Raw genomic sequence first — 15,558 nt, 5'->3', positions numbered from 1 at the left:
AATCATTTTTGTTGCCCTCCGCTGGACATTGTCCAATTTTTCCACATCCTTCTTGTAGTGTGGGGCCCAAAACTGGACACAGTACTCCAGGTGAGGCCTCACCAATGTCGAATAGAGGGAAACGATCACGTCCCTCAATCTGCTGGCAATGTCCCTACGTATACATCCCAAAATGCCATTGGCCTTCTTGGCAACAAGGGCACACTGTTGACTCATATCCAGCTTCTTGTCCACTGTAACCCCTAGGTCCTTCTCTGCAGAACTGCTGCCTAGCCATTCGGTCTCTAGTCTGTAGCAGTGCATTGGATTCTTCCGTCCTAAGTGCAGGACTCTGCACTTGTCCTTGTTGAACCTCATCAGATTTCTTTTGGTCCAATCCTCTAATTTGTCTAGGTCCCTCTGTATCCTGTCCCTACCCTCCAGCGTATCTACCACTCCTCCCAGTTTAGTGTCATCCACAAACTTGCTGAGGGTGCAATCCACACCATCCTCCAGATCATTAATGAAGATATTGAACAAAACCGGCCCCAGGACTGACCCTTGGGGCACTCCGCTAGATACCAGCTGCCAACTAGACATGGAGCCATGGGTCACTACCCGTTGAGCCCGACAGTCTAGCCAACTTTCTACCCACCTTGTAGTGCATCCATCCAGCCCATACTTCTTTAACTTATTGACAAGAATACTGTGGGGGACCGTGTGAAAAGCTTTGCTAAAGTCGAGGAATAACACGTCCACTTACTTTCCCTTCATCCACAGAACCAGTTATCTCATCATAGAAGGCAATTAGATTAGCCAGGCATGACTTGCACTTGGTGAATCCATGCTGACTGTTCCTGATCACTTTCGTCTCGTCTAAGTGCTTCAGAATTGATTCCTTGAGGACATGCTCCATGATTTTTCCGGGGACTGAGTTGAGGCTGACTGGCCTGTAGTTCCCAGGATCCTCCTCCTTCGCTTTTTTAAAGATTGGCACTACATTAGCCTTTTTCCAGTCTTCCGGGACTTCCCCCGATCGCCATGAGTTTTCAAAGATAATGGCCAATGGCTCTGCAATCACATCCGCCAATTCCTTTAGCACTCTCGGATGCAACACATCTGGCCCCATGGACTTGTGCACGTCCAGTTTTTCTAAATGGTCCTGAACCACTTCTTCCTTCACAGAGGGCTGGTCATCTCCTCTCCATGCTGTGCTGCCCAGTGCAGTAGTCTGGGAAATGACCTTGTTCGTGAAGACAGAGGCAAAAAAAGCATTGAGTACATTAGCTTTTTCCACCTCCTCTGTCACTAGGTAGCCTCCCTCATTCAGTAAGGGGCCCACACTTTCCTTGGCTTTCTCCTTATTGCCAACATACCTGAAGAAACCCTTCTTGTTACTCTTAACATCCCTCGCTAGCTGCAACTCCAGGTGTGATTTAGCCTTCCTGATTTCATTCCTACATGCCCGAACAATATTTATATACTCCTCCCTGGTCATTTGTCCAATCTTCCACTTCTTGTAAGCCTCTTTTTTGTGTTTAAGATCAGCAAGCATTTCACTGTTAAGCCAAGCTGGTCGCCTGCCATATTTACTATTCTTTCTACACATCGGGATGGTTTGTTCCTGTAACCTCAACAGGGATTCCTTGAAATACAGCTAGCTCTCCTGGACTCCTTTCCCCCTCATGTTATTCTCCCAGGGGATCTTGCCCATCAGTTCCCTGAGGGAGTCAAAGTCTGCTTTTCTGAAGTCCAGGGTCCGTATTCTGCTGCTTTCCTTTCTTCCTTGTGTCAGGATCCTGAACTCGACCATCTCATGGTCACTGCCTCCCAGGTTCCCATCCACTTTTGCTTCCCCTTCTAATTCTTCCTGGTTTGTGGGCAGCAGGTCAAGAAGAGCTCCGCCCCAGTTGGTTCCTCCAACACTTGCACCAGGAAGTTGTCCCCTACAGTTTCCAAAAACTTCCTGGATTGTCTGTGCACCGCTGTATTGCTCTCCCAGCGGATATCAGGATGATTGAAGTCTCCCATGAGAACCAGGGCCTGCGATCTAGTAACTTCTGTGAGTTGCCGGAAGAAAGCCTCGTCCACCTCATCCCCCTGGTCCGGTGGTCTATAGCAGACTCCCACCACGACATCACCCTTCTTGCTCACGCTTCTAAACTTAATCCAGAGACTCTCAGGTTTTTCTGCAGTTTCATATCGGAGCTCTGAGCAGTCATACTGCTCCCTTACATACAGTGCAACTCCCCCACCTTTTTTGGCCTTCCTGTCCTTCCTGAACAGTTTATATCCATGACAGTACTCCAGTCATGCAAGTTATCCCACCAAGTCTCTGTTAGTCCAATCACATCATAATTCCCTACCTGCATTTACATGCTCGTCAGGAATGCGTGTCTGTGTGCAGTGCTGCTACAAGCAGCCAAGTATCCACATGCTTAAGCAATATGCGAAGTTTTGCAGCTGTATGCTGTTTTGGCTTGCGTCAACTGCAGTTTGTAGTATAGACATATCCTTAGGCTCCTAAGTCAGGCACTGTGATGCTGAGCTGAGCAATGCCTAAATAGTTATAAAAAATAGGGCCTAAGTGCCTAAGAGTATTGTAATCTCAGGCTTTAACGTGGGCTGTAGAACCCTGCCCAGAAAACTGGGTAAGGACTCACGTTGCTCATCTGTGCTGGGGTCTGTGTTGCTGCATTTTCACTGCTATTTTTAGTAGCAGTAGCTAGATTAAGGTTAGTGTGGATATGCCTGCCTAAACTGCAATCGTGCCTCGTGATTGTGGTGCAGACACCTCCTAAGTGACTCAAGCCTTGTGATGCTGAGTGGAGTAAAATCTGGGCTTAAGTGCTTACAGGTGATACTGAACCCAGTAATATGAGTGGTTGGAATTATTCCTTCCAATGTGCATTAATATGCATTTATTAACGTTGAATTTACCATTATGTCCCCATTTATCTACCTTCCCTCTGTACTACCCCAGTCTTAGGTTTCACTAAGTAATTGGGAACTTCATAATTTGACATCTTGCTGCTCACCCCTTTTCCAAATATTTACAAATATATCTGGCACTGGTTGTAATACAGAACTTTGAGGAACACCACTGTTAACAGCTACAGTATGTTGAAAACTGAACAACCATGTCTACTCTTTTTATTCTCTAGCCAATTTTTAATTTCACAGTACTTGATTGCTTTAAATCTCTTTTGTGAGTTATCCAGACTCCTTGAAAGTTCTAAGAAAGTTTGTCAACCAGTGTTGTTTTGTAGTTTGTTAATATGCTCAAGGAATTTTAATAGATTGGAGATGTGTAGTTTTCCTTTACAGAAACCATGCTGGTTTGTTCTGCTTTCCTGTTCATTCAGGGGCTTATTAATTAAGACTTCCCCTACCAGTTAGTTAAACTATTAATTCATTCCCAGGTTTGCCCCTATGGCATTTTTCTAGATATAGGTGTACAACATTTGGTACCTCTGGTTTTCTGGTATAATAGCTGATTTTAATGAGGTTGCGTATTTTTGTTAGTATCTCAGCTGCTTCATTCTTTAGCTCTTTCAGACCTGGTAGATGTATAATACTTGGTCCTGGTAGCCTTTTGCTAACTAACTGCTCAGATTGTTCTGGCACCACTTGTGTTGATCCTTCAGTGTTTGATAGTAGCTCATCTTTACAATGTGAAGAATTCCCCCATCATTCTCTAGAGAAGTAAATGTTCACCAGTATTTTTATCCTTATTAATTACTCTGTTTACTCCTTGCTGTTTCTGTGGACTCATCAGTTCTTTGGCTGGATTCCTACTAAAATACTTAGTCATATTTGTTTTTATGGCTTTGGCTATTTGCCCTTCAAATATCTTCTTAGCCTTCCTAACTAACATGTTATCTATTCTAATTTATACTTTCTATGAGCTTCTAGTGTTGAATTTCCATTTTCTGAGTGACTCTCCTATTTGGCGTGATCAACTTCTTGAAACTTGCCATTTCACCATACTTTTTTACTTTGTTTAGTGATATGTGTGCCTTTGATTATTGTATGGCTAAGTGTAAGTTTACTTACACTAGTTTTATTTGGCTAGCTTAATCATTTTTAAAATGCCCTTTTCTAAAGTTTGGCTGTCACCATGACAGTATGATTCTTTCCCTTCCCCCCACAAAGATGTGGAACCTAATTCTGTTGTGATCACCATTATCTAGTGGTTTAACAGTAGCTACTACTTATACCAACTACCGTACATCATTTTAAGAATAAGTCACAAATAGTCTCTCCTCTTTGGGTTCTGTAAACATAGCTGTCTTCTATGCAACAATCTTTTTAACGAGACTCCTACTATCTATGAACTGCTAAATCTTTCAGTTGCTTGGAAACTAAGCTAGAAAATGAATATTGAAAAAGGATTAATTTATGCTACAGAATTAGGTTCTGACCTATCTGTTATACAGCACAAGTTAAATGCACTTTTAGTGTGTCCTTAGCAGCTACTCACTACTTCATTTAATTATGAAACCTTAGAACCATACAACACTTCTTTTTACATTTACTTGTCTTCTCAGCCTTAAGAATTTGAAGTACTTCAAGTTTTTTCTCATGTCACATGCTATGTTTTTACAGTGCTAGAGGTGAAATGCATTTTAGTGGCTTAAATTTTAGTGGCTTACTGTACTTTTTTCAGTCCCATTACTCCTCCTATTGGTTCAAAAGCTTGGTTTCCGCTGGCCCATCATGTTTAATTACATACTTGAATTAAACAGAGGGAAAGAATAAAAAAGCAAAGAGTGCAAGGTAAAGGTTGAACACTATCTTCTTGCTGTATCCAAATAGGAAAGCTTGCGTGATCTGAAGAACTTCATTCAGATTATGAAATGTATTCAAAAATAAACTAAAATTTGTAGTTCTGAACCAAACACTGTCAATCATTTTACTGAAAAGCAGTTTGGTGACACCTGCAGTGTGGGAGCTGAATGTAACTCATTGTAAAACCAGTTTTTCTTCCTGCTTTAATGTTAGTTCTATCATTTTATTCTACCAATATATGTTCCTTTACAGCAAGAATGTGTAAGCGGTGGCTTCTTTACCGTGCTTAAAATTACACAGATTTTAGCAGGTCATAGCTTGGCCCTTTCTGGGTCTGCTGTTTAAATAAAAGGAACTAAAATGATGCACAGAATTTGGTTTAATTTAGCAGAATTTAGCGTTTTCCTCAGACTTGGTTGCTTCCCATATTCTGGTTTGTGGGCTGCTCAGTTCACACCATGGGTCCTTTCTACAGAGCCAATCCTTGCTCCTTAATATTTGGCTGGGGCTAACAAACTACCTGCATCAATCGGGTCAGCAACGAAGTCACATTTTTCCAGGAGGATCAGCTAACAGCAACAGAGGAGATAAATTATACACTAAGTGCTCATGTATTGACATTTTGGAAAAGATTAGTGTGTTAAAATATTCTAGGGGCCAGCATTTAAATCTAAATCCATATATGTTGCTTGTTTACTGTATGCTTATGGAAGTAAAGGGATATGGAAGCTATATAGCATTGCGTGCTGTAGTCTAATTTCTAGCTATGATAAATATCTGTCATCCTAAAATGGTTTTAAGGGTGAAGTACAAAGTTCTTAAAATTTCAAGCAGACTTTCTTGCGATTCCAGAAGAGGAAAAAGTACATACCTATTTCTTAGTTAAAATACACCACTACCCAGTTTACAATCAGAGGCATGTACCATCCGCTAAAAAGGCTTTTGCAGATTTCTCTTTGCTCTGCCAGCGATATCAGAAATGCTGTGAAAAATGGTTTGAAAAGAGCTATTCTGTTTTAGAATCCCTGTCTTCCTTTTCTTTCATTATGGTATTTGTAATCTCCTTCACCTTGGAAGGAAAGACACATGCAGTTCAGATTTCTTAGTTTCATAGGAGATAACTTTGTCGGTATAGAGCTAATTTTATGTTTGAAGTCATCTTTTTTTCTTCCTGAGAACCTAGTTTTAGCTTTTAGGAAAACCATTTCTGTTTACTTTACAGCCACTTTATTCAAATACAACTTTTCTTCAATTTCGAAGTGAAGTTTTAACTATAGGAAAAATAGGCTATAAGTACAACTTGATAAATTTTACCCAGCCAGACCTACTCCTTTTGATATTGTGCTCTGATGAACTTTCTTCAGGGTCCACTCTTCTCACTTTCATATACTTTAATTATTGGCTTGAATGGGATTACTTATATGAGTAAAACAAGCAGGATTTGGCCCTAAAATTTAGTCTTTTTCATCAGTAAAGGAGCTCTGTTATGCCACATGCTGGCATAACTTAGAAGAAAAACTGTTAAGATCAGAATATCAAACTCCTTCTAGCTGCTTACGGAATCTGAGCTATATTAATGTAGTAATTACCAATCCTTCTCATTTACATTATTCAAACCTCAAAATACTGTAGGTCTTACATTGTTTGTTTCACTGCCCATTTTTATCCGGTAAATCCTTTAAAATTATATAATACCCTTATTCCATACATAAAATGCCTGGGAGCCTGAAGTTGCATATTGATATCCCTAATACAAATTATTGTAATTAGGTTACTCCAAGACTTGCTACATAATCAGTACACCTGACATGCTAACAATTGTGTGTTTCTTCTATAGACACCAAAGATGCTGACTAGAAAGATTAAACTCTGGGATATTAATGCCCATATAACCTGTCGTCTCTGCAATGGATACCTTATTGATGCCACCACTGTAACAGAATGCCTACATACCTGTGAGTATGACTATGATGCTATAGCGTGTTAAAGAAAATTAATGTTTTTTTACTTCACATACTAGATACTTCAGTTTTCAGTTGACGTTTAAAAATCTATTGTGGCTCTGCCAAAACAATGCAAATTTTGCTATATACTTCACGTTGTAAGCAAAAATTATATTCTCATGAAGAGAACAAGAGAAGGAAAACCATGAGCCCTAGATGTGTTGCACAGAGCTGACACCATATATAATAAATGGAAGTGGTTTTAAAAAGTATCTTGCACTGATTTAAAAAAGTAGTCGTTATCTCAACAGCAATAATCAGACTGATTTTTCACATACGCAATATTGGTAGTTAAAAAAATTACCATACTAAATACTTGTTAGAAAATTTGGACGTTTAAATATGAAGACAAATGCTAGAAGGACTTTGAATTGTAACTAAGTTGATTTGGAAAAAAAACAAACCTTATTTTCTGGTTATTGTGTCTGTTCAGAACTCACCCTGGAGTGAGATGGGCAGAGCTCTGAAATTCTAGAGTACACTATAGGCAGTAGCAGCCATGAGTGCTAGTCCCTTCTCCCCAAACTGGTTGTCATACCCTACCCTTACAGTAACCTTATTACTTGCCTTTAAACCACCTGGTCAACTTCTTCTTCAATTACCACTCTAGCTCTTCATCCCCTCCAGCTTTGGGGTGGTGCAGTGTCTCTTTCTAGTGGTTTTTCTCTGCTTTCTATCTATTCTGATTATGTTGATAAGGGCCATCAGAGAGAGGTACTAGGATTAAACACCATCCAGTCTTGCCACCCTATCCTGTACCAGTTTTTACTTCTCCCACCCCAATGCAAGAACTTGGTTGTACAGGTGGCCTGGGCTGTACTGTGCCCCATAATCCTGAAATGTTATGATCCAAGGCTGGGATCTGCTCTGATGAAGAGGTTGCCAGTACGTGGCTGCTACTCTTTGCTTCGTGAATTACCAGTCTAGTTTTGGAATGATTCCTCCCTGGTGGAATGAGTTGAAGGGTGTTTTTTTTTGCTGATCCACCTAGTACCAAACTTTAGCAATGCTGTCATTAAAAGGACTATGTTTAAATGGCTGATAGAAACGATCTGCCAGACCTAAGGCTAGAAAGTCATGTCAAGGCTCATTCGATCTGAAGCAGGAAAGTCTTTGCTTGCCTGTAGCTGAGAAATATGCATGGCAGGCAAGCATGTTCCGTTCATGTAGGCAAGGCATAAATATGGTCATTGCTACATATGCTTGCCAAGCACTATTTCTTGGATTGGGACTCGAGAAGAATACTGTTTTGGGGTGACAATTATGCAGAACCTGTATCTGAAATAAGAAAGCTCAAATCTCCAGCCCCTCGAGCTTTTATATTTTCAGGTATGTCGTTCATTTGTGTTGTCCGTGCTTTTGGAAAGTTTTGTTACTTCTGGATCCATCCTTTAGTCTTATGTTAAGCTGGACAGGTGACAGGAGGTATGTTACCTTACTATAATTGAAAAACTACAACAAATCCTGTTGGTATTGGCATTGTTCAAATTGCATGTGCTGTTGGATAGTACTATGCTTGTCTTTTGGGATATTCCTTGAGTATGCAGGACACTCTATGCAGGACACACTGCTGTAAAGTATCTTTAGAGGAAGGAAAATTGTCGTTTTTATTTTCCCTTTTGGGAAATAATATCTTGGAGGAGTCTGTTTTAGATGTTGGATTATTTGCAACATTTACATATATTACGTGCTTTCAAGGCACTGACTTCTCTCAATCAATGCTATTTTTGTGTCTGGCTTTAATTTTGTTTTCTACTAACTGAGAACCAAACTGGAAGATTCCAAGGTACTATATGGGCACTGGCGGGGTGGCTCACATGTCTGGTTGCTACTTATTGCTTTCGGGGATACTCAAACCTTTAGAATTTCAGGGATTCCATCTGTCATGGTAGGTACTTAAAACTAGAGTGAGAATCCCTGCAAGGTGCCCTCCAGAGGAGGAGAATTATGGGGAAAGTAAATTTCCTCCATCTCTTCCCATGCTCTCTTCCTTCACATGTATCTTGGTAATTATAACTTTCCAGTCTTATGACATGGTTAGGACAAACTCCAACAGATACTGTGCTTTGGTAGCTATTAACAGTCTTCTCCTATTCATGCCTTTTTATTAACAATGGCAATAACAAAATGCAGCTTCTGTTAAAATTGTTTTAATACTTCATCTTCTACCTTGATACTTGGACGGCAGGATGTATATGAAAGCTGTCTTAATGTGTCATGAAAAGTTATGCTCCAAATATAGATTTTTATCTTCGTCATTCAAAGGGATAATAAAAGATGAGGAAAGATAGATTTCTTGGTTATAAACCAACCAAAAAAAAAAAAAAAGCTGACAGGAATGAAAATGTAAGAAAGGTAGTGTAGGAGATTGCAACGGATAGTGACTGCTATTTTCTAGTGGATGCTTTTTAAAATAAACATTCTAAATTATAGTTTAAAATAAGAAAAAAAACTTACAATTGAGTTTAAAGCTATAAATGATGGGTTTGATTCTGCTTTCATTGACTCATTGAGAGCAGGATTTGGGTTTCCTGGTTGCCTTCCTGGGCTTCCGCTCTGCATGAGAATCTGCTAGTCTGGACCCCTTCACCTGTGTAGAGTCCCACTGAGGCAGATTCCTCTGCAGGATCTGGGCTTCAGTGAGCAGTGCTACTAGACTTGGTTTATGGTTCAGGATAAGAATGCTGTCCTACTAGTTAAGTCATTGACAGCAGCTGCTAACAATGTTATCTTAAATGTAATGACTGAAAATACTGTAATCCGTTCATACATTACACCTTTGCTGACTTTTGGCTTTTGATTTGTAATTATTCTTCAAACATACATCAACTTGTGTGAGAGGTAGATGGCACTGTTTAACTGCAGAAAGTATACCTCTGTAACTTAGTCTTTAGAACTCTTATAGCACTGTTGGGTAAAAATAATGAATCAGCCTGAGTTATTAGAAAGATGCTCACTTACCCAAAATTCCCACTTTATATTTGCACAGAAATTTCAGTAACTCAAAAATCATTAGAAAAAAGAAAAATCTTTAGCTGGAATTCATTTATCACATAAGTAATTACTGTTTGCAGTGTTGTACTTGTGTTGGTCCTGGGATTTTAGGGAGACAAGGTGGGTGAAGTAATATCTTTTATAGGACCAACTTCTGTTGGAGAAAGACAAGTTTTGAGCTACACAGTCCAGAAGAAGAGCTCTTTGTAGATCAAAATCTTCTCTTTCACCTATCTTGTCTCTATAAGCAATTACTGTCCAAGTAAATAATTTTGTATGATTTTCTTTTAAACAGTTAATAGTATTTGGTTAAAATGAGTAACTTGTTTGTAAATTTATGTAAAATGAAACGAATACAATTATGTATATAGACTTTGAAACAGGTCCAAAAGCAAACTATTGTGCAGTGCTCTATTATGATTGTTTTAATATTTGTAATTATAACGTACGTTGTATTTGGTCTGAGGTGAAATAGCACCTGAATGCACTTTTTCAGCTAGGAGCTGCATGTTCACTAAACAGCAACTTCTCGGAAGGAAATATTTTCTTTGCCCAAAGTTTATTTCCTTGGCTAAGTTTCCTTTCGTTTACAACCACAGCTCTAACTTTCTTTCTAGCATATGGTATTTTGGGTTGTGTATTATGTATTCTAATAGTTTTGAAGTAAGCTTTACCTGTTCAGGAACAGGACAATAACATAATATGTCCTTCATACGTTGATTGTCATCTAACATTGTTCTGTTTTAAGAACTCCCATGAAAGATAATAGAGATTGTGTGTTATTCAGTGGTATATTAGAACTTATTTATATGAAATATAAGGGACAAAATCTGAATTGTGTGTGAGTTCTGTTTCTATTTCTATGCAATTTGTGTTTTTGTGAACATTTGAAAAGAAATTAAATGTGAACTTGTTTTAGTAGGTGTTTTTTCTTCCTAATTATAAATGTGTCTGCAGTCTGTAGAAGTTGCCTGGTGAAGTATTTGGAGGAAAATAACACCTGTCCAACATGTAGAATTGTTATACATCAGAGCCATCCACTACAGTATATCGGGTAAGTGTGCAGCATGAAATGAAAATTACAGATAATTAAAATCATTAAAGGTCATGTGTAGATATCTCCGATTATGGCACGATTCTTTACCAGATTTTCTTACTTCCCTGCTATTCTTTCTTAAATACTTAAAAGCGAGGCGCTTGATTTGAAATTAAAATAATGATTCTGTGTAAGCAAAGTGGGAGATTGAACTTTGAAGTGATCTTTGAAACTTAATGTGTTTGGTCAAATTTAAGAACAAGCAAAATATTTGTCTAGTTTTTACCAATTTCTACTGAAGTTTAGTTGGATTTAGTAATTTCTGGTTAGACTTTATCTGGCTCTCATAGGTTGTATATAATCTATTTCTGATTGTGCGAATTACATGTTTATCTAATATTTCATTATATTCACATGACTGGTAGTTCAAATGTATTTTTTGTCATGGCAGATGCACTGTGGTTTTAATCTTTTATTTGAGGTACTATTCAAAGACTGAAATCTGAAGGTGGCAGCATTGTCATTGTTTAGTCTTCTGAGTGACAGTTAATTTGCAGGATAATCTAATTACACATAGGAGGTAGAGCAGCAGAAAGGTTAGACCGACCTCTTTTGGTTGGAGCCAATGCTGAAGGATTTGTACCTGCCCTCTTTCTAAGCCCACAGCCACTCAATGTCCATTCACAACATGCCCTAGCATGTTTGTGGTATCCTGCTTGTATTGTCCTCTCTTTCTGTGTCTCTACTGTATAATATATTTTTGCAGGTTGTGCTTTCCCTTACTTTTTCTCCTACAGTTTCCTCTCAACTTAAATATTTCTAAGGCATCGGTCACCATGATAATCAACTGCTGCTATTGCCTCACCTGGCTTGGTCCACACTAAAGAACTGTACTACTGCAGATTTCACTGCTGAAAATGCAGCGCTGTAAGTTGGATCGGGGCAGTGCATCCACACCAGCTATTCTTTTAAGGTGCACTTCTGCCCTGCCTCCAAGCAAAGTATTTGATGAAATTGTTAGTTGCACTACTTTGAATATGTATCCCACAGTCCCTGGCACAGATGCTGAAAGCAGTGGATTTTGAAAAGTGTAGTCAACCCCCTGCCTTCCTTCCCCCCATTTTCTAGTTGATGACACAAATTTGGGAAGTAGTAAATAACGAAGAAGATAAATCACTGATTCAGAGCGATCTGGATCACTTGATAAGCTGGGTGCAAGCAAACAATGTAACAAACAATGGCAAATGTAACTGTGTACATCTAGGAACTAAGAATGTAGGCCATGCTTACAGGATGGGGGATTCTATTCTGGAATCAGTGACTCAGAAAAAGATTGGGGGATCCTGATGAATAATCAGTTGAACATGAACTCCTGTGTGACAGTGTCCAAAAGGATTAGTGCAGTCGTGGGATGCATAAAAATGGAAAACTTGAGTTTCCCAGAGAGGTTATTTTACCTCTGTATTTGGCACTGGTGCCACCGCTGCTGGACTACTGTACCCAGAGCTCTGGTGTCTGTTGATAAATTGGAGACCGTTCAGAGAGGAGGCATGAGAATGAGTAAAGGATTAGAAAACTTGGCTTAGGGTGATAGTTTCAAGAAGCTCTATTATTTAGCTTAACAAAGAGAAGGTTAAGGGGTGACTTGATTACAGTCTGTAAGTACCTACCTATATGGGAACAAATATTTGATAATGAGCTCTTCAGTCTAGCAGAGAAAGGCTTAACATAATTCAGCGGCTGGAAGTTGAATCTAGACAAATTCGGACTGGAAATAAGGTGTAAATTTTTAACAGTGAGAGAGAGAGTAACCATTGGAAAAATTTGCTAAGGGTCGCGGAGGATTTTTCATCCCTAGTAACTTTTAAATCAAAATTGCATGTCATCCTAAGAGATTCTCTAGGAATTATTTTGGGAAAGTTGTCTGGCCTGTGTTATATAGAAGTCAGACTAGATGGTCACAGTGGTTCCTTTGTTCAAGCTGCTGTTGAAGATATACGATTTTTCGACTAGAGAATGTGTACAGGAAGGAAATTGTTTTATATAAATCTTAATTCTGTTAACCACTTGTTATGCAGACCCATAGCTTGACTTCTTCCCCTCCACAGCCCCCGGTCCAGCTGGGAAATAGGTAACCTAAGCACCTCTCGTGATTCAGAAGTGAGAAGGCAGTTAAGTTTTTATACCTGCTTGCTGCTATGTATTGGTTACTGTAGTTTGACTGACTGCTTGACTGTGGTTCATTTATATTGAAATGCTCTTGGTGAAGCGTCTGCAATCTGGAAATAGACCCCTCACACTCATGTTAGAGACTTAGCTAAAATGGGGATGTTCCATTAGTTCATTTAAACCTAATTGTTCTCCTCATGCTCTTAAAATATTGTTTAAAAGGTTGAAGTAACTAGTAAACTGCTACTAACTCTGTTACTGCTGTTTCTGTCTGAGTGGTCTCCGCTGTTGTGGAGTACTGCTGAGAACTGACCTCTGTTACAAGCATACACTCCTGCCTTGGAGTCAGAGCCAGTGCTCAACATGGTACATTTTTCCAGGGTAATGCCAGCTGTCAGCTGGGATGGGTGTATTTTTAAAATTATTGCACTATTTTTGCTTAATATTAGAACTTGGTAGTATCGTTTCAGAGGTCTGGTAACATTCTGGCCCTTTCAAATGGTACTTTTCTAGATAGAATTGCCCTTTCTTGATTTTTCTTTGTTTGAATTTCTGTTGAAAGCGAATCAGTAGATTAGCTTCTCCAAGGAGGTTGAGGGCTAGAGGTTTAGGGTCTTGACCAATTTTGCTTTTTTCCCCCTCCATGCCTAGTGTCAGGCCACCTTACCTTTCTGCTTAAGAATCACTGGACAACACAGCTTTGTGAGCTGCTCATTGCTGCTCTTAAATTTGAATGGAAGTGGTTGGATTAAGAGCAATTTACTGTCTTTGCCTATAAACAGCTGAATATATGGGCTTAACTCCTTTTTCTTGATTTATATGCTTTTCCTGTGCATGCTTTTCTCTAGCTGTTCATTAGAAAAGGAACATAGTATGGATAATTTCGCCAAACATCCCCAAATGTGGGATTGAAGGACCTGGGGATGTTAACATCTCCTAGTGTATCTGTGCATTCTCATAACAAAATGGTCTGTCTATCTATATAGGAATGTTGGTCTAATCCCATATGGGCAAATTCATTGCTGGTGGAAATAGGTAAATATCTGTTGAAGTTGTTGTAGTTGCACCAGTTTATCACCAGCAAAGAATGTGGTATGTAACTTCATGAAACAGCTGTGTATGGAGGAAAACAAAATCTTCTAGACTCTATTTAAAATAGCTGTAAGAGAAATAAGACTTTTGTAACAGAATAGGGACCCTGTAATTTAGATAGTCAAGCTGCATAGCAGCAGAAATAGCTGGGACCAGATTCTCTGGTGCAGTGCACTATAACTAATGAAAATTTGATTTAAGTATTGTTCCACATGTATGAGAAATGTACAGTTATTCATAAAGATGTTTGTACCATTGCAAACCTTCAGTAATATCCTTTGGCTGATACCGTGCTGAATAGGAAGGCCGTGTTAAAGTGTATTTTTCCTCATCTTGAGCCAAAAATTGCCTGCCTTAGGTCAAATTCTATCGAGGTATAGTAAAATGTGCATTACCAACATGTGTACCTTGATGCAGTTGGGCGCAATTCCACATTCTGCTCTAGACGGATCATTCATGTTCTTCTGTGTTCTGTTAAGGGTGGACTTCAGAAAATTCACACAGCCTGTTAACATTCTAGTGTGTCATTCTCCACATCACATGGGCTACTTTATTACCTTCTGCCTTGACGGTTGGGGCCTTATCAGGCTTCCTTTCTCATCTTGCTCCTTCCAGTCCACTAAAATCATTTTCTCATATTACATCTTTCTGATGTTCAATTACCATTTATAAATCTGAATATTCTCTACTGTGATGTTTAAAAGTCTATATTCCTGTCTGCATAATCTATTTAATATTGGAGTCTTTCTCTTTAAGTGAGATGACATTTAGAATAGAGATGATTGATTAAAAAACAGGAAGTTTTCAAATTCTAATTGTTTTGTTCTTTTTGCCAGTCATGACAGAACAATGCAAGATATTGTTTACAAACTTGTGCCAGGCCTTCAAGATGGTAAGTCTTGGTATGTCTTCTTTTAGCTGTAAATGTTAGATTTACAAAGAGCTACTGTGCATGTTTAAGGGATAGCATAGGTTTTTCACCTGCTTGCTGCTTTTAGACAAAGATAGTGGTGAAAAATATACAGTGGAAGCATTTCTGCACTTATTCAAATTCTAGCACTGATTTCACTTTATCCTTCAATATGTGCTTTCTGTTAATGTTAGACACCCAGTACTGGAAAATGTTCCAGTCATGAAAATTGTGGGGATGTTTCAGGAAAATTAAAACATTGTATAATGTTGTGTAACACTTTAAAGCAAACTTTTGTGTGTTGGCATTATATTTTGTATGTACATTTTGTTTTGAATTCTACGTTCATTCAATCATTTGGTTGCTGCTTTCCCAAGTTGTCAAAAGTGAAACATTTAATGCAGAGAAAATGTTTGGTTTCAGCATAATTTTCTTCCTTTTGTACTTTAGGCCTTTGCTAACAGGTAACTTCTAATTTGTGTGCTTCTTCTCATAACAGTAATAGTTTGACAATATTGGGTGTCTTGAGCTGAAGGAATATTCTGTACCAACTACTGGACCATTCTCATTTTTTTTCAGTAGTG

At 38.8% G+C, this 15,558-nt stretch overlaps 1 protein-coding gene across 10 annotated transcripts in view; it reads left to right on the top strand.

The window, feature by feature from the left end:
• PCGF3 (polycomb group ring finger 3) overlaps window positions 1-15,558 on the top strand; it is a 113,267-nt gene that overhangs the window by 73,430 nt on the left and 24,279 nt on the right. For all 10 annotated transcript variants that reach the window (XM_084628562.1, XM_084628565.1, XM_084628559.1 and 7 more), the window contains 3 exons: window positions 6,608-6,725; window positions 10,725-10,821; window positions 14,901-14,956. In XM_084628562.1, coding sequence (XP_084484688.1) covers window positions 6,617-6,725; window positions 10,725-10,821; window positions 14,901-14,956 — 262 coding nt within the window. In that variant the 5' untranslated portion in view covers window positions 6,608-6,616. The remainder of the gene's footprint in view (window positions 1-6,607; window positions 6,726-10,724; window positions 10,822-14,900; window positions 14,957-15,558) is intronic.

The sequence above is a fragment of the Lepidochelys olivacea genome, assembly GCF_965140295.1.
Source record: "Lepidochelys olivacea isolate rLepOli2 genome assembly, chromosome: 5".
Taxonomy (NCBI): Eukaryota; Metazoa; Chordata; order Testudines; family Cheloniidae; genus Lepidochelys; species Lepidochelys olivacea.
The sequence above is the reverse complement of the archived record's forward strand: the minus strand, read 5'-3'. Positions and strand labels throughout refer to the sequence as shown.